Source organism: Idiotropiscis lumnitzeri, chromosome 9 (genome assembly GCF_059441095.1).
Source record: "Idiotropiscis lumnitzeri isolate Australia: NSW breed Sydney's pygmy pipehorse chromosome 9, RoL_Ilum_1.0, whole genome shotgun sequence".
Taxonomy (NCBI): domain Eukaryota; kingdom Metazoa; phylum Chordata; class Actinopteri; order Syngnathiformes; family Syngnathidae; genus Idiotropiscis; species Idiotropiscis lumnitzeri.
Genome location: NC_142399.1, coordinates 12,109,253 through 12,130,805, shown reverse-complemented (window position 1 = coordinate 12,130,805; position 21,553 = coordinate 12,109,253). Strand labels below are relative to the sequence as shown.

General features: G+C 39.8%; 3 protein-coding genes across 3 annotated transcripts; all 3 read right to left on the bottom strand.

Moving 5' to 3' along the window:
* Positions 1-391: 391 nt before the first annotated feature.
* ppp1r1c (protein phosphatase 1, regulatory (inhibitor) subunit 1C) lies at positions 392-6,753 on the bottom strand. The gene is made up of 4 exons (XM_088305278.1): positions 6,594-6,753; positions 5,058-5,109; positions 1,329-1,517; positions 392-825 (listed from the first exon to the last, which is right to left on the bottom strand). Exons 1-4 carry the CDS (start codon positions 6,672-6,674, stop codon positions 770-772), a joined length of 378 nt encoding a protein of 125 aa, XP_088161404.1. The 5' UTR covers positions 6,675-6,753; the 3' UTR covers positions 392-769.
* Positions 6,754-7,563: 810 nt separating this feature from the next.
* Positions 7,564-10,383, bottom strand: LOC148330271 (uncharacterized). Its single transcript, XM_088305306.1, has 4 exons — positions 10,329-10,383; positions 10,194-10,237; positions 8,895-9,120; positions 7,564-8,174 (listed from the first exon to the last, which is right to left on the bottom strand). The coding sequence occupies exons 1-4, from the start codon at positions 10,363-10,365 to the stop codon at positions 8,104-8,106; spliced, it is 378 nt and encodes a 125-aa protein (XP_088161432.1). The 5' UTR covers positions 10,366-10,383; the 3' UTR covers positions 7,564-8,103.
* A 2,304-nt stretch (positions 10,384-12,687) lies between these two features.
* On the bottom strand, positions 12,688-20,847 carry plekha3 (pleckstrin homology domain containing, family A (phosphoinositide binding specific) member 3). Its single transcript, XM_088305596.1, has 8 exons — positions 20,348-20,847; positions 18,807-18,923; positions 18,586-18,735; positions 18,114-18,235; positions 17,912-18,016; positions 16,186-16,229; positions 13,902-14,005; positions 12,688-13,534 (listed from the first exon to the last, which is right to left on the bottom strand). The coding sequence occupies exons 1-8, from the start codon at positions 20,385-20,387 to the stop codon at positions 13,425-13,427; spliced, it is 792 nt and encodes a 263-aa protein (XP_088161722.1). The 5' UTR covers positions 20,388-20,847; the 3' UTR covers positions 12,688-13,424.
* Positions 20,848-21,553: the final 706 nt, after the last annotated feature.

Below are 21,553 nucleotides of genomic sequence, written 5' to 3'. Positions count from 1 at the left end.
TTTAGTATTTAGCGAATCAAAAAATGCAAATAGAACAGCCAGGGTAAAGACAAGCACAGAGGCAAAGAAATATATAAGTTGCAGAATAACCCACCACTCGCTAGAGGGTACTATAGTCCCCTTGTAGGTTTTAGACACTATTGATCCCTTGCGATGACTTTCTCAGGGAAATGATTATTATCATTATTTTATTACAAATAGTCAAAATAAAAACGAACAAACTAATTATTCATTCTGATGGTTCTGATTTTGAAAAAAAATAAGAGAGAAAACACTGCAGTCAACAAGAAGAGAATAGTGGCCTTGATTGAACATTTTTACAATCGTCAAGGATGACAGAAAAAAAATTAATGAGCACATGGCTTTATTATTTCTTTTGATTGATTTTGTGACAGAAAGTTACACGTGACAAAGGCAATTCATTGTTTTTACAGCGGTGCCTTGATTTACCAGTTTAATTCATTCGGTGACATCGCTTGTAACTCAATACTTACTCAATAAGGTTGGATTTGGGGAAAATGTCCATTCACAAGCTTCCTATATTAATTGTAATATTATTTCATGATGTTCAATTTTCTACTTGCCATATAATAATAGATCTTTATCCACAGCCATGTCATGTGCATTAATGCCATCTTACATGAAATTGTTCAGTGTTCTCGCTTTTGTTGTTGATGCCAAGAAAGTAATACAGCAGCATGGACACGAGGGAGCGGAAGAGGAGGAAGAAAAGATTGAAGAGGAGGAAGTGCAGCCGCGGCGGAGGCAGCTACCGAGAGATGGAGTCAGGACTGGAAGCTTCTTTTTGGGACTTGCATGACACATCTGAGGAAATCGAAGAAAGAAAGAATCTGACGACGTTAGTCGAGTTAGTTCCATTCAGAGATGGCAAATTCAGGCCCAGAAAGTAAGAACTTTGCCGCAAACATTGTTCTTGCCCATCCCTTGTGTATATTGCAGTCCGGTTGAGTGGGAATTCGCCTGAAAATCCAAATTACACAATACGGGCCTGCCTGTGGCCCAAGACAAACTGTGCCAGGGTTTTTACTTTCTGGATCTCTTGGTCCATTCAGGCTCACCATGTGTCATACATACTTCTACTATAAAATACACATTGGTATTGGAAATTGGAACTCATCGTTTCACATTTTGAGTGCTTCAAACGTTGTGGCCAAAACATCCAAAAAGATATGATCGGATGAATTACAACAAAATGCAAATAATGTTCAAAATATTTTCAATTATCGAGTCTCAGTATGATTCAAGAAGTTTTTGTGAATGAAAACAAAAATGACATTGTAAAAATATTCCATAATGAAAAAGTTTACCGCCTGAACTGTTGCTCTGTGCCACGTCTCTCCCATGATTGGCTAAAAGACCGGCCTGGTTCCCATTGGCTTCCTCCTGCCCATTCTGATTGGTCCACGGGAAGGAGCTGGCATAAAGCTGCGCTGTGATTGGACTCAACTGACAGTCCGGCACCCCCGTGAGCTGTTGCTCCACCCCCACGTGAAGCTCTGAGGAAGACAACCAACAGTGCCTCCAGACCTTTGCCATTCAATTCAACTAAGTTCAAGTCAAGTAAAAATATTTTACAATAAATTAATTTTGCATCATAACCAATTCAATTACACAACCTGCAGAACATCTAATGCAATGACATTTGCATCAAAATTAAAAATGTAAAAATGGGCCTGAGAAAAAAGATGATTGATTTTGTTCTGAAAATAATTGAAATACAATTTGCACCAAAATGAATTAAAACATGCGGCTAAATTAAATGATCAAATTAAATTTGATTAAGTACAACTAAAATGGGCATCTATAGATATGTGAAATGTGCATGAGGAAATCCCAAAAGTTAAATAAATGAAATAAAATCTACAGGAAAATGAAACAAAATGTAATTAAACTTAAGTGGGCTTCAAATTCAAATAGAAATAAACTAATAAATACAATTTGCATTTAAATGAAGTAACATTAAATTGTCATGAAACTAAATATGTAACTAAATGAAATTATTGAATCAAACTACACTAAATAAAAACATGCGCATTGGAAAATAGTTCAATTGAATTCAGTTTGTATAAAAATTAACCAAAATTCAAGTGGCTTCCAAAAAATATGAATTGCGTGCAATGCTGTGAGAAACATAATAACATGGTCAATCTTGCACTGCGCTCACAACCAAACAAACCAAATCTTACATTGAGCCAACTTTGCAGTCCATTGCAATATTTTGCTCTTATTCTGCAAAACAGAAATCCTCTTGCAACGCTTTTAATGCTAACGCTGCTCGTGGAGATTTTAGTAGCTGGCACGCGCAAACACACGTACACACTATTAGAGGATCAATAGAAGAAAAGCTTTTAAGGTCTTCACTTCCTGCATGGCTGTAAGAAGGCTGCACACCAAGTCTGTTGTTGTTTTTAGTCTCTTCATGTACAAGCTGCATCACAATAACAACGATGAAGATGTGTATATGCACAAACAAGGTGGATGTTGTCAGCCTCTGAAAAGGTGTAAAAGGAAAAGCGGAAATCACAGACAACATCCACAGCCGGCCAACAGAAGGCCAAAATGAGCAGCGGGTGATGACATGGCAAGAGAGGGCTGTCACACTAGTTTTCCACAATGTTCCTTCTCTTCATGGGGGGCAGTTCTAATGCTGAAAGCAGATCAGCGGCTAATAAGAAATGGTTCGAAATTTTATCTTCAGGAAAGTGCAACATCAAGTTAGTCTTTTTAGCAAAGCAGCGATCCAAGCAAGTGCAACAGTAACAGAATGAACAGTCGGGAGTAATGCAATCGTATGCAAACGGCGCCATATGATATGATGTGAACCTCATGATATGACAGCGTGATATTGTGGGGATGTTGGTGAAATGAAAAAGAAAGCTCACGATACTGTATAAAAACGTGCAAAATTGTCAAATAAATAAATAAACATTATGTAAGTCATGATATTGAAAAAAATAGCACAATATCTTGTTCGTACAGAAAAATAACAACAGAGACATGTCATATGTTTCTATTGGCCCGGAGGCGCAAAGCATCGTGGTCTGTGTAGTTCAGAAGGCTGTGTTTTGCTGAAGCGGGCGAAAAGCTGAGCTGCTTTTAATATCGTAATATCACTTAACTTAACTCAACTTGATATCTAAAGCACTTTAAGACAAGCACCACTGCATGTAAAGTACTGTATGCGGAGCAAAAGTAAGTCATACATCAACCAATCCACACCGCTTATCCTGTGTACGGGGTCGCGGGAGGGTGCTGGAGCCTATCCCAGCGGACTACGGGCGAAAGGCGCACCACACCCTGAACTGGTCGCCAGACAGTCACAGGGCAGACATAGACACCGTCACTGAGTGGGAACCGAACCCACGCTGCCCGCACAACAAACAATAAAACAAATTAATAATGAAGACAGTAAAAAGAACAGAAAAAAAAACATTCTCAAGCCGAGTCGAAAGCCAAAGAATAAAAAGTTTTATGACGAGATGGGAAGCGAGGGGTCGTTCCAAAGAGAGGGACTGGCAAAGGAAAAGGCTCCACCCCCTCTGGGCCTTCGTTTAGTCCTCACTACCTCTAATAGCATCTGGTTCGCCGACCCGAGGCACCAGACAGGTGCGTTAGGGTGGAAGAGCTCAGAGAGAAATACCATTTAAAAATTTGAAAACAATTTCAAACAACAAAACTCTAAAATGCTCAGGGAACCAGTGAAGGGACGCCAAAGCAGCAGTTATGTGCCCTCTCTTACGAGTGCCAGTCAGGAGGTGAGAAGCAGCATTTTGGACCAACTGGAGACGCTTGGAGGATTGGCTGACTCCAAAATAAAGTGCATTACAGTAATCCAGCAGATATGAGATGAAGGCATTAATTACTGTTTCAATGTGCTGTTGAGAAAGGCGATAATGAGAAGTCAGCAGGATGAAACATACTACACACCATAATGACTTTTTTATTTTCATTGAAATTCAAGAAATTCAGTGGCATCCAGGTCTTGATTTCTTCCAGAGAAGACAAAAGTTGCCTCAATGAGAGAGCATCTTTTTTGCTCAGCAGGACACAGATCTGAAAGTCATCCGCATATGTCATTTGGAAATTTAAAGTTAGTCAAGTCACCATGAGAGAACCAAGAGCTGTGGCAGTGCCCCAGTCAAGCGTAGATCAGATTATTTGTGTATTTATTGAACATGCAAGCAGATAACAGATTTCTTTTTTTTTTTGTAGTCAGTAAAAAAAGATTTAAAAGAAGAAAAGAACAAATAGTCACCAAGACAAGTCATTTCAAAAACTTTTTTAACGATTAATGCGTTGAAAGAAATGAAATATGTTTGGGAGGGGAAGTGAAATGAGACAACTGATAACGTGAGTAAGTGTGGACACCCTCATAATTGCGGACGTGGCCTTGTTGATCATTACTTTCAAACTGACATTGAATGTGAGGTGTGTGCTAGCACCTGCCACCATGTCCCATTCCCATCTTCGCCCTCTGCTCACCATGCATACCACCACTCATAGATTCCCCGTTCCAGCAGTTTTATTAATCTCGTCGTTCCCAAAGTCCGCACTACTTTTGTTCGAGCTTTTCAACTTTCTGCCCTAAAGCACTGGAAAACTCTCATTTTCAAGTTTGAGGAGGAGTGTGTACACTTTTTATGGCCACTTTATAGACGACATGTAGACATTCTAATATACTTGGTGAACTCCTCCGGTGTACACTTGATGTTGTTTGGAAGCTTAGCACAAGCAATTCGCCAAGCTGACCTCACAAAATGGAACGCAGCCCAACGCTCCATCAGTCTTCACACACTCACCCACACCCCCACACACACACACACGCACGCTCAGCATTCATCAGGCCAGTCTTCACACTGACTGGCATCACTTCCCGTATTCTGCAGCTCAAAATCTAATAAAGGTTCCATTATAGCCCCACTATGCCCCCCCTCCCCTTCACCGCGGTCCCGCTCACATTCAAAAGGTTCTTTTTTGACACAAACAGTGTTGCCAATGTGCAAATTACCCGACGTTAGGTCATTTGTGTGTGTTACCTGGTTGTCTGTATATTTGCAAAGTTGCAGGCGTCGGTCGTCGGCGACGTATCTGGAAGAAAAAAAAGAACACACGCACACACTTGCGAGATAAAACAATCAACACAAACTGACAAACATGCACACACACGCGCACACACACGCAAGACAGAGTGCAGGAATGCATATAAATATTCACAAGAACGTTGTGTGCTACAAGTACTTAAGCACAGATATTTGTTAATTTGAAAGATTCAACCCATCACAAGAGGCAACAAGGCTGCACAGGAGGTTGTAGAAGACCAACAGCAAGTGGAGGGCAGAAGAAGAAAGGATCGGCCGGACGCCCATTTTTCGGGCAGGGGGTTGGGGTGACAAATTTTTAAAAAAGAGTTTAATTAGGCAGGCCGGAGGTTGATCCTAGTCCGGCCCATGAATCGGCCCTCGTGCATGTGATGTGGTCGCAGCCAAATAGGTTGTCTTGTTTTATGTTTAAAGTCAGCCAATCTCACACACGTCGTGCTGCAAACTGTACTGCTTTATTCAACTTCTCTGTCGCAACTCAGCGTCTCACGTAGAACAACATACGTTTCACTCACCCGGTAACATGTGCCAATCACCTTCGTGGGCGCGTCAGGGACCACACGGAAAAATAAACTCAAAGAATTTTACATGGGCAAACAACAACAATTGCCACCGAACGAGTCGGAAGCGCCTGTTGTCCGTTCCTGCTTCGGTTGCAGGGGAGATCGGGGTCGGGGGCCGACATTTTTTATGAATAAGACCGAAGGGTCGACGCTGGAAGGCTACACAGATCGCGGCCGGAGGGTTGGGGACTGACTGGCAAAAAAGGGTCAAGTGCCGTGAATCCTGACAGAGAAAAAGGGGGATCATAAATTAAACTGATATTGACATGTATTGTGATACTGATGTAATCAAATCAATTACTATCCACGCCCATATTTGTGAATGTCAACTATAATAAATGTTTAGAAATTAGTATTACTGAGCTGTTTGAAAAAAAAAACAATAAAATCACAAAAATAATATGCTTACATACCCAATACGAGACAGAAAAATATTTTGTGTATCAACTGACTAAAGAGATTGAGAGGCGCAGTGATGAAGCATCAACAAAATCATATTTGCAGCATTGTGTACGTGTTCCGCTTGAGAGGCGAGCGAGAATGGGAAAACTAAGCGTTCGTGTAGACACTTAGGACAAATATATTTTTAAGCCTGCCACATGGATGCAAATGTGACGTAATGATGTCTTTTTCACATCATCATCATCACTGTTGACCACCAAACGATGACTAGTTGGAAGTAGCTCGGAAAAGACACGTAGGACAATTTCAGCTGCCATTTCAATTTCCACAACCCATGTCCATTTTGAAAATGTGTCCATGTTCAAGTGCAGATTGAGGCTTTTAAAACTTGTGTTATTCGACACTCAAGAGACAGAAATGGCATTTTGACGAGGGTGACATCAACACGCGCACACACACACATTCCATGTAGAGAGAGGCCCCATTAATGGCGGCTTGGCCCACTCACGTGTTCGGCGGCCTGAGGGTCCAAGTGTCCCTGCAGCGGCGGAACGTCAAACTGGATCTTTTTGGGACTGCTGGGCTCCATCGCAGTCCAACGCTCGCGCAAGTAAACAAAGAAAGACACCGAAAGAGAGCACAGCGTGTGTTGTGTGTGTGTGTGTGTGTGTGTGGTGAAGAGGGAGTGGTCTGGGCTACGGTCCATTACGGTACACAGCGTGCAGTAAGACTAATTGACTCAAGTGGCATCAGTGCAGCTTTTATATGATCAAAAATGGGACTCCTACTTTATGTAGATTAAAAGGAGAAAAAAAATATAGAGAGAGATTTTACAGACAACATTCTTGACTTAATTTGCCGCAATGAGGGTTATGGTTGCAACACATGGTTAAGCTTTTAAGAGCCTAGGTTAGAATTTCACACAGATAGGTAGTTAGATTAGAAACTTTATTCATGAGGAAAATTAGAAGTACGATATTGAATTCTAAATGCTAAAAGTTTGTGTCATTTCAAACCAAAGGTAGGAATTCAAATTAGGGGAGAATGAACCTAAGAGGTCATGCCAACTTCATCATTTTTAGAAAAAAAAAAAAAGGCCCAAACCGTTTTAGAAACAAAAGCAACAACAATCAACACTTAATGCCAATTTTTTGCTTTATTTTATTTTTTTTTGTGAGGAACAAAAACATGCCGTATGCATTCATTCCATTATCCTACTTATTCACTTTTAACGTCAACAATGTGTGTGTGTGTGTGTGTGTGTGAGTAGTCATGCCTTGGTTATATCTCAGCTAGATTACTGTAATGCACTTCACTTTGGAGTCAGCCAGTCCTCCCTCAAGCAACTCCGATTGGTACGAAATGCTGCTGCTTGGAAACAAATGCTGGAGCTCGGAAAACGGATCACAGAATCCCGATCTTGGCTTCTCTTCACTGGCTCCCAGTGCACTTTCGAGTTCAGTTCAAAATGTTCGTCCTCAAATCTTTAAATGGCCTCGTCCTAGCATACTTCTGCAAGCTCCTCCACTCCTACGCACCTGACGGCCGCCTCAGGTCTGCGGACCAAACGCTGCTGGATGTGCCGAGGACTAAGCGCAGATTCGGGGGATTGCGCCTTTTCTGTTGCCTTCCTTCCCCAATGAATGAGCTCCCATTGAATGTTATGCAAGCCCCCTCTCTGTCCTCTTTTAAAACTCCTTTGAAGACTCATTTCTATTCTCAACATGAGACTGTCGCTGTTCTACAGTTCTTCTGGTATCTATTGTTTGTGTTTATGTGTTTTAATTTGTGCTCAATTCCCTGCTAATTTATATTACATCATATATATACATCATGTGAAATGCGCTGTAGCAATAAAGTTGTATCGTAAGCTGTTTTTTTTTTCAAATCCCTATTTTGGGTTGCACATTGTAGCAGATGCAAACAAGTGTTTGCTGGTTTGCAATAATATGGGAAGAGTGTGTGTGACATTATTCCATGATGGCAATCGTGGCCTGTGTTGCCACAGTAACGATGCCTTATGGTTCTGTGTCTCGGCTGGCGCCCCCCTCAGGTGAAGGCTGGACTTGATTCGGGGCAGACGCGCCATCTGAAGAAGGCCAAAGGGAAACGCTTTATTTAAACTGGGTTGCACTCCTGCACAAAACGTGCAGCAATGGATTTCTTCTTTTTTTCATAGTTGTATGACTTATTTTTCTCCAAAGCCTTTTTTGGTGGACAACATTTAAAAAATATCCTAATGGAAAATAAAAGTTCCACGTTAAAAAAATTAAATATTTTTACTTTTGATTATTTCTGCAATGTTTTTCATTTTAAAAACCTTACTAAAAAAATCATAATTTTGGGTGTTTTTTTCATTTTAAAAAGATTTAGACAAAAAAAATCAATACTGGAAAATGGTCAATGACAAAAAGTAGTTAATTTAAAAAAATAAGTTAATTTAAATGCTTTTTTGGAATGTATATGTTTGATATTTTTGAGTGTACGTTAATTTCTTTTAAATCCATGTTGGTTTGATGTATTCATTTGATTTTAATATTTTTTAATGAAGTGGAAAAATATGGATGCCGGGATTTTTTTAATTTATTTTTTTATAGTGTGCGACCGGAATATTTACAAATTTGGGGGTGGTTGGTTGATTGGTTGGGGGGTATATATTTTGATATTAAACATTGCATTAGCTCGTATTTACAATGTTTTTCTCTCTCACATTCATTCACAAACTTGCAACTTTCTTTCTGCTTCCTGGTTTGGAAGCCTTTTCACATGTGTGTTGATTGGATAGCGGATACATTTGGGGAGCTATTACGTTCTCGGCCGGTCCTGGCGTCCCCCATCTCGCTTTGCCGCGCACTCCGATGTCCGTCGCGCTCATCAGCCTCCCGTTCCGGTTGATGCTTGTCGTCATCGTCTTCACTGGAGGACGACGACTGCTCGTGATCCTCGGAGGAGCCTGCCGACTTGACAGCGTGTTTGTGCTGCTTGTAACAACCCGCGCAGCGAGACAGAACCAACAACTCTGGAGCGCACCAGGCCTGGAACATAACACACGCGCGCGCGCACACACGCGCACGCACGCACACAGACAGACAGACAGACAGACGCGCCCGCGCGCGGTTAACTAGTTTTGTTTTGAAAAAAAATAAATAAATAAAAATTCCACTGAACAGTTGCACATCAAACTTCAGATCTGCGAGTTTCAAACGCAGGAGTAGTGGGCACAGTGGAAGAGGGTGAAGGCCTCCAAGGCCTTCTCTGCTAGTCTTACATAATCAAGAGATCATCATCATATTTATGATAGTATGTATGATAGAAGTTTATTTCATCACTCTCTCTCTCTCTCTCTATATATATATATATATATATATATATATATATATATTAGTGCTATGAAGCAATTAAAATATTTAATCATGTTCAATCGCATTTTTCATATAGTTAACTCGTAGTTAATCGCACATTTTATAAATTGTTAAAAAAATCCCTTTATTCATTGTAAAAAAAAAATCCCCCACATTTTTTTATATTATGTATATAATTTTATTGAATTGTAATAGCTGTAATATTTGAGCATTGATTATTTTTTTTTTTTTATGCAAATACACAAACAAAGCATTGGATTCGACTCACACAAACAAACTCACACAATACAGCATCTCAACAGCCTTTCTAAGGGATCAAATTGGAGTAAAATAAGAAATGTAAAAAATTCAATTTTGTATTTTTCAATTATATTATTAAGCCAATCACCGAATAAAACTGTTAATCTAAAATTGTCCTCCTGTGTTTTATCATATTATTTACTACTGTAGGTGTGAGTAAGTTTTTTTTTCATGAATATTGTATACAGTTAAGTCCAATAAATTTTCATTGAATCATGAATTTAGTATTTTTTTTTCTCTTCCAATATATTGAAGCTTGGTGTTAATGTTCAAACTGTACATCGTGTTACAGTGGCTCAGAATAATACAAAATGTGCTAAAAAATAAAACCTCAAGCTTGTTTTGGATGAACACTTGGGATAGCGACTGTATTCTGAGTGTTGCTGCTACTTGGTGTCAAAAGTTTGAGAACTACTGGTGTCGCAAAAGTACTCTGCTCATGTTACCTTGAGTGGCTTTGGACTTGCTGCAACTTGCTCCTCTGCGCCACCTTCCCCAAATTTTGAAAAAGCGGCAAATTGTGACACATGTTAAAGAGGACAATCAGACGAAGGAATCCAAAATACGAAGCCCAACCTGACCAGTGAGTGTTTGTGCTCCGCTCGCCGCTGCGTCCATCTCTAAGCACAGGGCCGTTGCTCAAACAGGCTTTTTAAACAAACTGCCACAATGTTTGCTCGCACATCGTCATCGTCATCGTCATCATCATTGAGTCAGCCTTGACAGAAGGAAAGCGACAGGTGTCAAACCCAACGTCTGGAGGCCAAAAACATTTCACGTGGACTACAAAAGCAAATAAAGTCAATTTGATGGTTCTTGTGGTATGGATTCGTTCCTTCATTTTGGAAGAAAATCAGTGGTTTCAATTTTAACAGATATCACAGCAGATTTTGATTTTCCATGATTTTCATTGGAGGACACCGTTACACGTGCTTATGTTTGGCCACTTAAAACACGATGTCAACATTTCACTGTTGTACTTTTTGAATTTGTATTTATTTTTTTTTATAACGACTGACTAATGAGAACAGCGAAGGCACTTTCGGCAGATATTGACGCAAGACGTGGCCTGTGACAAAAAATGGGTTTGACCTGCGTGACCTCAGAAGCCTGCCGCTCAACCCGACTCGACGAGTGGAATCATATCTCACGATATATATAGCCAATCAAAATGCACACAAGGAATCCACGCACGCTTATAGAATTTGAGCTGCTAGATAGCACTTTTTTTTCCAGACAGATGCCTGTGTGAGCATTCACTCTTTCAGTATTCACCGATACCAAGCACTGGTACCTAAAGCTTGTGGGTTTGATTCCCAGCCATTGTGGCCATGTCGAACTACCCTTGAGCAAGATACTGAACCCTGAGTTGCTCCTGATGGTATGTCATCAGTTGGTAGATGTGACAGCGGTGTGAGCCATGGCCTGAATCGGTGGGAAAGTGCTATACAAGTGAAAGACCATTTAGTACTTTTGATATATAAATTCCATTTAATAAAAGAACAAAACCTTTGTTTCTGATGCAGATAACGACTGCTGAGGGTGTGTAGAGATGCCAGTTTCTCATTGCCTTTAGTATCGATGACAGGCGTCGGCAGGCTCCATGAGTACCCGATACCTCCAAATAAGGCTGGAATTGCGGATCGCCCATTCCAATTAAAATTACAACACTAAACCATATAATTTCACATGCATGAGTGGATGAAATAGTGACGCTTGTGGCCAAAATGTACAAGAGCGCTATGTAGCACACTGGCTACATTAAAGTGAATGAGTGCCAGCTCTGCATTTTCATCCTACATTTTTCGCAGTTAATGGGGAACAGAACCCTCAGGCGAAAAGAGAAAAAAACAAGACTTTTTTAAAAAAATTATGATTATTTTTTAAATTATTTTTATTTAAAATTGTTCTTTGGTGGGATTTACACTTATATTACACCATTCCTAATAACTATGTTAACGTTTTAACTTTGATCCTAAAATTGGCTTATCTTAAGGAGAATGACTAAAATCCAACACAGGTTTCTAAATAAGGTAAGTTGTTTGAAGACAAACTTGGAACATTTTATTTGCTGATGTTTTGTGTTGTTGAGTGAGCCGTGCTTATCGGTGGCTGAGCGCGGCTATAAGGTCCATACATGTGTTTTTGTGCATGCCATCTGAGCGCCAGACTTCGTGCAAGCATGTTTGTGTTCATGTCCTGTTCAACGTGAAAGCTCAGTGCACATCCGGCACCAAATGCATGGTGGGTAACGCTTCCTCGTCAAAAGACAAAACAACAAAAATCCAAACCACACATACACACGCCTTCTGTAAACACACACTCTCACACACACACACACACACGCACAGGCACACCCCGACATCAGCATAACGTTCCATACAGAACCCTCAACAGTTAGTCTTGCTGTAACTCATTTGTGTCCCCAAAAAGGTATTCACTTTTTGTCTAGCCATTCAATCATATTTAATTTAAATTTAGGCATAATTATTATGAAAATTAGAACATTGTATATGGAACATTATATTTATAACAGTTCAAGGACAAAAAGGAAAACATTCTACAGGGCAGTCAAAGACAGAGTACAATTTTGCGACACCCTGCATTTAAAGTGAATTTTGTCCACAGTCATTTTGGTAGAGTAAATTTTACTCTAAAAGGACTATATTTGGTCCCATTAAGCAGAGTAAAAATTGAGAGTACAATATTCAGCGTCTTAACTTTACGCTGAATAGTTTACTCTGTTTAATGGGACCAAATATTTTAGAACAAAATGCACTCTATGACATTTACTGTGTATTTATGACACTAATACGGTACAGCCAATTTCGACCCTGTTCTGGATATTAAGTTGTATGCACAAGGTACACCGACATAAAACTCAAAATAGCTGTCAAGTGCACTAGTTCGACAGACTATAAGAACGAATGTGAAATAAAATACTTTTTATATTATTTTATTAAGGGGTCCTCTTTTCATAACATCCAGAAAAAAAAGACGAAAATTATTAATTAAAAGCAGGCTTTTTATACGTGCTTTAGTGCAGCTTCTTTTTCAACAAAATAAGGGTGAATGCCGAGTCTGCTGCCTTGGCGACACACATCATCATCATCATCATCATCATCATCATCCCTCCGAAAAGGATTTTGACTGCTAAAGTGCAAGATCAGCAAGGATAAATGAAGGGATGAAGTCCAGCTGCTCCCTACAAGTACCATAATGCATTGCACCACCCACACATTGGCTGTGTGGGGACAATATCAAAATCACTACACAGCTGAGTGATTGAGTGACCATTCAGCTCATTCTCTCCTCCGTCATCTCAAAAGAGCCAACATTTTTATTTCATGAACCTTCTAGTCGTCGAAATGAAAATCACAATTTCGTAAGAATAGCTGACCCCAACACAGCCTTTTGTCTTTGAAGGCAGCAGAAACAATAACGCAGTCACCATCGCAACAAAATGGCGGTACGTGTTCACATTGTAGTGTGGATGGGGATGGGTGGCCATTTTGGTGCAGCTTGCCACACCAGGAATTCAAGTTCCTAGTCCCGTAGGCAAATATAAATAAATGACTGAGTTAAGTTCAAAGTACTCGGCTGCCAATGGTCTGGTTCCACAGCGAAAGAGAAATAAATACAATCAACATGTCCACCTTCCGACCTCGACGTGGCCTTCAGACGGACAGGTCTGTGTCCGTGTCCGGGGGCGTGGTCTTTGGGCTAGCTGCACCTCCTCGCTCCTCGGGGATGCGTGATGTGTCGCTGCTGAGGTTCGGCAGTAAACCTGCAACACCAACACACTTAAAACTCTTTTAGGGGCCGACAAATTTTATGAATAAGGTCGAAGGGCCGAGCCTGGAAAGCTATCCAGATCGCAGCCGCTGGGCGGGGGACTGACTGGCAAAAAAGGGTCACGTGCCCAGCTCTGGTAATTTGTATGAGACGCTGGGGTTTGGGCAGGCGGAGTTGCACACACACACACACACAAAGATAGGAACAAATCTCATCTTAAAGAAGAGAGTCGAATCTTTCTTTTGGTATGCGCTATGTGTATACAGCAATAGAACACAATATTCTGTGGGCCATGCAAAATCAGTCAAAATGCAGAAAAATGTTGGGATTAAATGAGTTAAAAATTAACTTGTTGGCACCTTTATACGTTGCATCCGTGCCATTAACAGAACTGTCCGAGCTGGCCCGATTCCGCTGTGGCTTGGATCTCGTCCCTCCGCAGCTCTCCGTCAGCACGCCACTCCTGAACAACGCACAAACAAAACACATATATTACACTTAGCGGAAGCGCACGATTACTTTAACCATCAATTAATCTGTTGATTATTTTGCCCTTTAATCAATAAATTGGATTAAAAAAACGTTTTCATTTCTATTAGTTCTTGGTTTAGAGTGTAACATGTCAAGAAAATTGACAAAAACTATCCATCACTGTTCCTTCAGAATCAGAATCAGAAATCCCTTTATTGTCATTGTACAGTGTGCAATAAGATTAGGGAGCTCCCCTCTCCAGTGCAATACAACAATAATTTTATTAAATATATAAATTAGATCAATTGAAGATTAAATCATAAAATCAGAAATAAATACAAAATTGGAAAAATAAAAACACATTATGTCGCCGTTCTGCAAGGTAGGGGTGGTTGTGTGTGTGTGTGCTGAAATTGTGAGGATTGAGACAATTTGAATTGAGACAAGGTCTCTAAACAATTTATTGATTATCTAAGAATCCATCCATCTGTACCGCTTCTCCTCACTAGGATCGCGGGGGGTGCTGGAGCCTAGCCCAGCTGTCTTCGGGCAGTAGGCGGGAGACACCCTGAACTGGCTGCCAGCCGATCACAGGGCACACAAAGACGAACAACCATTCTTGCACACACACTCGTACCAAGGGGCAATTTAGAGTGTCCAATCAACCTGCGATTCATGTTTTTGGAATGTGGGAGGAAACCAGAGTAGCCGGAGGAAACCCACGGAAGCACGGGGAGAACATGCAAACTTCACACAGAAAGGCAGGAGCAGGAATCGAAACCACGACCTCCATTGCAGCCTGGTCATCCTGGAAGGGGGATTCCCCCATCTGTGGTCCCTTCTCAAGGTTTCTCACTTTTCCCCTAATGAGGTTTTGTGAGTTTTTCCTTGCCCTCCTGGGGGTTAAGATCGGGGATGTCGATTGTGGCTATGTAAAGCCCTTTGAGACTGTCTGTGATTAAGGGCTATACAAATAAAATTGACTTGACTTGACTTGACTCTGCACTGTGATGCCATCGTGCTAACCAGTCTCCCACTATACAGATTATCAAAGCATGTATTTATTACCATATTTTCGCGACCATAAGGCGCACTTTAAAGTCCCAAATTTCCCCCAAAACAAACGAGGCGCCTTGTCATGCGATGTGCTTATTGTATAGACTGAGCAACTCTCTATACCATTGAGCCTGATCCCTGACACATCTAGTCTTCGAATTGAGTGTGACAAATACATTATGTGAATACGTTTTTTTGGTGATGGTGAAGGCGAAAGCTGGACAAAAGGGCAGCTGTCCACAATGTCGTAGTCTGTCTTATCATTCATGTTATTGCAAGCAAGAAACAACAGACTGCAAAAAAAAAATAAAAACACACTGCCCAAAGCACACCACTCACATCTCTCTAACCAGGCTCAGATTGATAAGCTCCCAGAATGCCTCAGTACTGTTTTTCTGTTATTTTTATTTCTTTTGGTGATATGACTGGCATGAGAGATGCATGGTTTGTGTAAATGTTATTTCTTTGTTTCATTGTTTGCTTGTATGCTGTTCAAAGATATTTCTGCTTTTGATTTGAAACCGTGACCGAAGGAGTGTGGTGGCCAGTGACATCCCTCCCCTGACGTTGTCAATTAGATGTGTTGCCATAACATCTCTGATCGGTCAGAGCTGAAGTGCTGCTATTAACAGCTATCAGCATGAGCGCTTGCATGCGCGAGCTAGCATGCGCGAGTTAGCATGCGCGAGTTAGCATGCTTACATGCGCCTCGTAGTGCGGCGCGCCCAGTCTAAGTATTAAATACAGAAATAGCACCCTCAGCCGGTGCTGCGCCGTTAAATAGGTCATTTGATTTTGATAATGTGTCAATTAATTGATTAATTGTTGCACCTCTGCATTTTAGTCACATTAGTTGACACGTACACAGCACATAAAAACATTCACGGAGGCAACGGAATATAGACAAAGACTGGAACGTAACAATAAAGCCATGGCCATCAAAAGTAAACAAGCAGGAAAAACATTAAATAGAAACAGTAAGATGAAATATAAAGATGGAACATTCACAAGGAACCTTGCAGGAGAACATAAAGGGTGATCATATCGTAACAATATATAATATAAAAGAGAAATACAATAACATGAGAGATCATAAAGGGGTGCATTTGGACTGACCTGTCTAAAGTGGACGTTCTAGGGTGACTAACCGATCTTCTCATCTGGACACCAAACATTCAAACATTTCACAACAGCATGAAGATTCAACATGATCAAAAATCATCATCATCATCATATCTCTCTCTCTATATATATATATTAGGCGTGCAACAATACGTGTATCTGTATTGAATCATTCGATACAGTGGTCACGGTTCGGTGCGCTCTGAATCGAACAATACGCAAAATGTTATGACGATGAGGAGCAGCGCTGTCTACTCTGCCTTTTTATGCGCTGGATTGACGAGCACAAACCCATTCACTGTACGCCACTGCCCCTCCCACATTCATTTTGGCCCAAGCTGCATGGGAAGCTCGCTAGTTGCTACATGGCTACAAGCATACCTGAAGTGGAAGAAGCTCCACCAAACTTCACGTCTAGCGATTGGAAGTAATTTTTTTTCTTGTTTAGTTTGCGCCAGATGGAAAGCGTGTCGTGGACTACAACTTCAACAGTACGTCGCAATGCTAACTACGTTGATGGAAGTACAACAAACATGGTAAGACATTTGCGCCGACATGACTTCAATGTGAAAATGAGTGGAACGTCATAAGGTTCCTGCGCAGGCCGATTTCACCAATACTGCAATTCCTGATTTGCACAACAAGATCAGAGTCAAATCAGCAACGACTTTGTCAGCAGCCCCCGCTGCGCTACCTGACCGTTACGGCACTTTACATCACTGCAGAGTCGGACATTAAATGCAACGTTTTTCAGACACGGCTGCTTGAAAGTCACACGACCGATGATTTAACCAGAAGTCTGAAAGAAGTTGCGGAGGATGGAAATTAGTGCGCGCAAATGCAACTATACCTGTTTTGTTTTATTTATTTATTTTAAAATATTTGGGAGTTGGACAATACACTTCAATACATCTTTATTTGTATAAAAAGTACAGTGGTTTAAAAACAATTATTTAAGGGATAAAGTGTTTATTTTCTGCCTATACGATATATATGATATATGTAAAAACAGTCAAGCACCCAAGATGATACACTATTGTATTTGGATGAGTTTTGTGTTACAATGATTCAAATTTTAAAAACAATGATGTTCCAAATAATACACTATTAAGAAAGATAATTGTTTTTTTATGTATACTTGACTGATAAAGATGCCTTACATAAAAATAGTTTTGTATTTTACATATAAAATAAATAAATGTGATGATAAATATTTTAATATTTTTTTACATACCATATACAGCCTGTATCTTTAACCCAAGAGTTTTAAGTTTAAGGTCCTGTTTTTATTTAATAAGTTAATGGTGCTGAATATATATTTCACAAGATAAGTATAGTCTAACTTTTATTTTCTAAGGAGCTGTTTATTTGCTGTAATCTGTTGCTTAGAATGCACCACAGTAGATGGGTAATTTCTCAGATAATTTATTTTGTATTTGTACAATATTCTTACTTGTTTTCATGGAGCTGTTTTTTTTTAATGTTGCTAAGTATGCAAAGCAGAAAATGAGTCAGGAATTGCTCAAATATATTTAATTAAATGTAAAATGTTTACTTTTGAGTTTAAAAAAATGTTAGTAACTTCAATAAACTAAAAATGAATAAAAAATTGTATCGAAAAAATATCGAACTGTGAAACTAATGTATCGAACCGAACCGAACCGTGAATTTTGTGTATCGTTGCACACCCCCCCACACACACTTTAGGAAAGTGGCTGACCCTTTCAGGAGGTTGCAGGTGCGACGTGAGGCTCTGCTGCGCTAAATTCATGCACTCCTCCAGTGTCTGGATGAACGTGGCGCAGGTGGCGCTAAGGAGTGACGCCTAAGTAACACAAACAAATACAACACAAATATAAAATGACATTACGCTGCTGTCACTTAAAACAGGCACAAAAAATGGTTTTCTTTTTATTTGAAACCTCAGATATGGGCGTGTCCTGGTGGGAAGTGCTGCTCTGCGATTGGATGGTTTGGACCTGCTGGACCAACAGGTCGCAGTAAAGACGAAGCTCAGACATTTTGGTCCTCAGACAGTCTGGACCTACAACGCACATGCATACGCATATCAAGGCTCGGTCAATCAGTCATTTTAATGATTCCTCCTGGCCAAAGAAACGTATTTTCACATGAGCTGTAAGAAAAAAAAAAAGTTAAAATAAACCTCTTCCATTCACACGGAATAGGAAACAAGCTCTGCTGTAAATAACGGATAACTGTATTTGAAACACAGCAAATTGTTCAACCATGATATTACAAATACTACAAATTGTATATCACTTCAAATTTATTGAACAAAATAACCATTAAAAATGGCACCTAAATATAATGTAATGTAATGTAATGTAGTCTAATATAATATAAGTCATCTTTTTGTTGACGTGGTATGGGTACCTCTGTGTTTGTGTGCGTCCAAAGTTCCAGCTTTGGACGAGCCGAGTGCCACCAGCCAGCTTTGTCTCTCCGCTGCGTTCACTGCCCTCACATAAAAATGCTGCTCGCCGGGAATGATCAACTCCAAACGTGTGGTGTCCGTTGGGTGAACTGAAAAGGAGCACTGTTAGCCCCATCAGGTCAATAAATTGGCTCCACGCTTGAGATGTTGACGGACCAACCTTTAATTTCACACACAGACATCTTGATGGAGCCTTTGCTTCCTTTGCCGACGTCGTCCTCACTGTCGTAGTACGAGATGATGCCGTTCTCCAGCACGAACCAGCGCGGCTGCCAGCCTGACACACACATGCGCACGCACAAAAAGACTTTACTTAATTAATCTGAAAAATTAGAAAGATACGCATCAATCAGCAATGTTCTGACTGATAAAAAAATATAAAGGAAAGGTAACTTAACGTCACCAATATTGCATTATGCATGAGTATAGAGAACACATTTCTTTCACAATGACTTTATGATAATTATTATCCATCCAACATGAATATTAACATTATATATAGCATTATTTTTACTTACACCACATGTATTACTTTTATATTTATAATAACTTGGATTTATGGAGCACAGTTCAAGGGCCCTGAGAAACGCAATTAATTTCAGTGTATTATGTATTATATACATTTACTAAACAGTGTCATATTTCAAGATTTTTTAAAAATATAATTTTGATTATGGCCGCACCGTGGTTGACTGGTTAGCACGTCCGCCTCACAGTACAAACGTGCAAGTGTGCGATTCCGGCACCTGGGCTTCCTGTGTGGCTTTTGCATGTTCTCCACGTGCTTGCATGGGTTATCTCCGGGCACTTCGGTTTCCTCCCACATTCCAAAAACATGCATGATAGGTTATTGGCTAAATTGTTCCGAGGTGCGGTTGTGAGTGTGAATGGTTGTCTGTCTTTGTGTGCCCTGCTGGCAGGCAACCAGTTCAGGGTCTATGTAAACCGCCTCCCGCTCGAAGACAGCTGGGATAGGTTCCAGTACTCCCGGGACTCTTGTGAGGAGAAGCGGCTCAGATAACGGATGGACAATTTTGATGATTATATTTTATGGCTAAGAAAAAGAAAAAAACACAAACAAGAAAAATAGAATAGAACATTGTTCTGAATGTTGAACAACTCTCCAAGAGTTACACTTCTTGGATTATTGAAATAATTTGAATTTATTCAAATTTACTGAGACACACCTGTATGCAATTTTTTTTATTCTTTTATTCAACATTATTTGTATTTTTTGTTTCTCCTTCTCTACTTCATTATATATATGACACAATTTCTTTTACTCCCTCTGTCGCGACATGCTTTTACACATTGTTGACAATAAGAAACGTACAAACAGCACTAACCGCATTCTTTTAAACTTTATTAATTATATATAATTATATTTAACATTATTACTTATTCATAGATGATGCATTTACATATTACGCTCACTTAGTTGTTTACACTGAATTGTTTTATGAGCAATACTTGAATAAATCAACACTGTGTCAAGATGCATTAAGAGAATGACTGATCATTTTGACTGTTTACATTTTATTGGAGTGTCTCGGTTCTGAATATGCATATTTTTTTATTCTAACAAGGTAACAAAAAGCATGACTGTTATAGTTACAATAACAACGAGCCTGATCGAGGTGACCTCAAGACACAAAAAATGAGACATATAGAGAAAACCCGTGAGACAGAAAGAAGACTCACCTGTCATGTAGTTGGTCCATTTGTACAGGACTCCCTCCATGTGTGTACTTTTTCCAGTTTAATTTGAGACAGCTGCTAACAGGCTAAAGCTAACTGACGAGATTGTTCGCAGCAGATTAGCGACGAAACACAACGATTCGGTCAAGCACGTAACGGTCATTTTGTCCTACGTTTCCTCTCATATAAGATACCATTTGGGGAGCTGGGCCCAATGTTGGCAACATTGCGTCGTTCTGCTAGCGTTTTGTTGCTAACTTGTAGGCAAGTCAGCCGCCAGAAGAGAGAAAAAAATGTCAACAAAACAAACGCAGACGACGGAGACCGGCGAGGGTCAAGTCAAGTCATGTCATGTCGTGTCATACAATTTGTTTCTTATCTCCTCCCACTCTTTAATACATTTGAATACAGTTATGCATTTCGAAAAGAACGTTTTTTTAAAAAAGAGCAATTTGCTTACTAACGAGGATGAGACTGGCGAAATACAAGAGAAGATGCTGGGTCATCGCAGCCAATCAGCTAACGGGATAAATCCACTGCTCTCATTGGTCGGGACTAATCATGTGCCTGGTATGAGTGCCCGTGGGTATATACTTATGGAGGATTGAAAGCGCTATTAAATAAATACTCCATGGCATGATTAATTAATACTGTCATTAATGAATTAATTGTTTCATTCATTGGTTATATATGGATTAAATAAATAAGATAAATAAATGCAGCATTAAATAATTAAATTAAAGTGTCATATATATATATATATATATAGGGTTGTCAAAATTAAAGCATCAACTCAGGTGATTAATCCAATTTTTTTTAACTCAGTTAAATATTTTAACTCAACTCAGTTTGAGTTGCTTCAAAAATAATGTGCATACCTTGCAAATGTTGCGCCATATAGCTGTACATCTTTAGCAAGTCTCAGAACAAAACACCGTGTTCAAGTTACCACTGGGCCTTGCAAACCAACACTGTTGGAGTGTGGCGTTTGTGGGCAGATTTGAGAAATGTCTAGAAGAAAAATGCCTGTAAAGATGTTTCAATTTATTCAAGAATTTAAAAAAAAAGCTATTAGAAGTCTTTGAATTAAATATACTTCATATTTGGTGATTTTGCATCAATTCCAAGATATTATTCAAGTAAATATCTGTTTCAAGCTTTGTAAAAAATTGTAGTTGAAACATGTGATTAATCGCAATTAATCATGGA

Excerpts from the sequence above, each read along its gene's own strand:
- ppp1r1c (XM_088305278.1), bottom strand. The coding sequence starts at position 6,674 with ATGGAGCCCAGCAGTCCCAAAAAGATCCAGTTTGACGTTCCGCCGCTG. Across the intron at positions 5,110-6,593 it reads ACCCTCAGGCCGCCGAACAC|ATACGTCGCCGACGACCGAC; the intron begins GTGAGTGGGCCA and ends TTTTTCTTCCAG. Across the intron at positions 1,518-5,057 it reads GCAAATATACAGACAACCAG|AGCTTCACGTGGGGGTGGAG; the intron begins GTAACACACACA and ends TGTCTTCCTCAG.
- LOC148330271 (XM_088305306.1), bottom strand. The coding sequence starts at position 10,365 with ATGGACGCAGCGGCGAGCGGAGCACAAACACTCACTG. Across the intron at positions 10,238-10,328 it reads CGGAGCACAAACACTCACTG|GTGGCGCAGAGGAGCAAGTT; the intron begins GTCAGGTTGGGC and ends AATTTGGGGAAG. Across the intron at positions 8,175-8,894 it reads CGCCAGGACCGGCCGAGAAC|ATGGCGCGTCTGCCCCGAAT; the intron begins GTAATAGCTCCC and ends GGCCTTCTTCAG.
- plekha3 (XM_088305596.1), bottom strand. The coding sequence starts at position 20,387 with ATGGAGGGAGTCCTGTACAAATGGACCAACTACATGACAG. Across the intron at positions 16,230-17,911 it reads ACCTGCAACCTCCTGAAAGG|ATGAGAAGATCGGTTAGTCA; the intron begins GTCAGCCACTTT and ends TTTGGTGTCCAG. Across the intron at positions 14,006-16,185 it reads AGAACGTCCACTTTAGACAG|GAGTGGCGTGCTGACGGAGA; the intron begins GTCAGTCCAAAT and ends TGCGTTGTTCAG.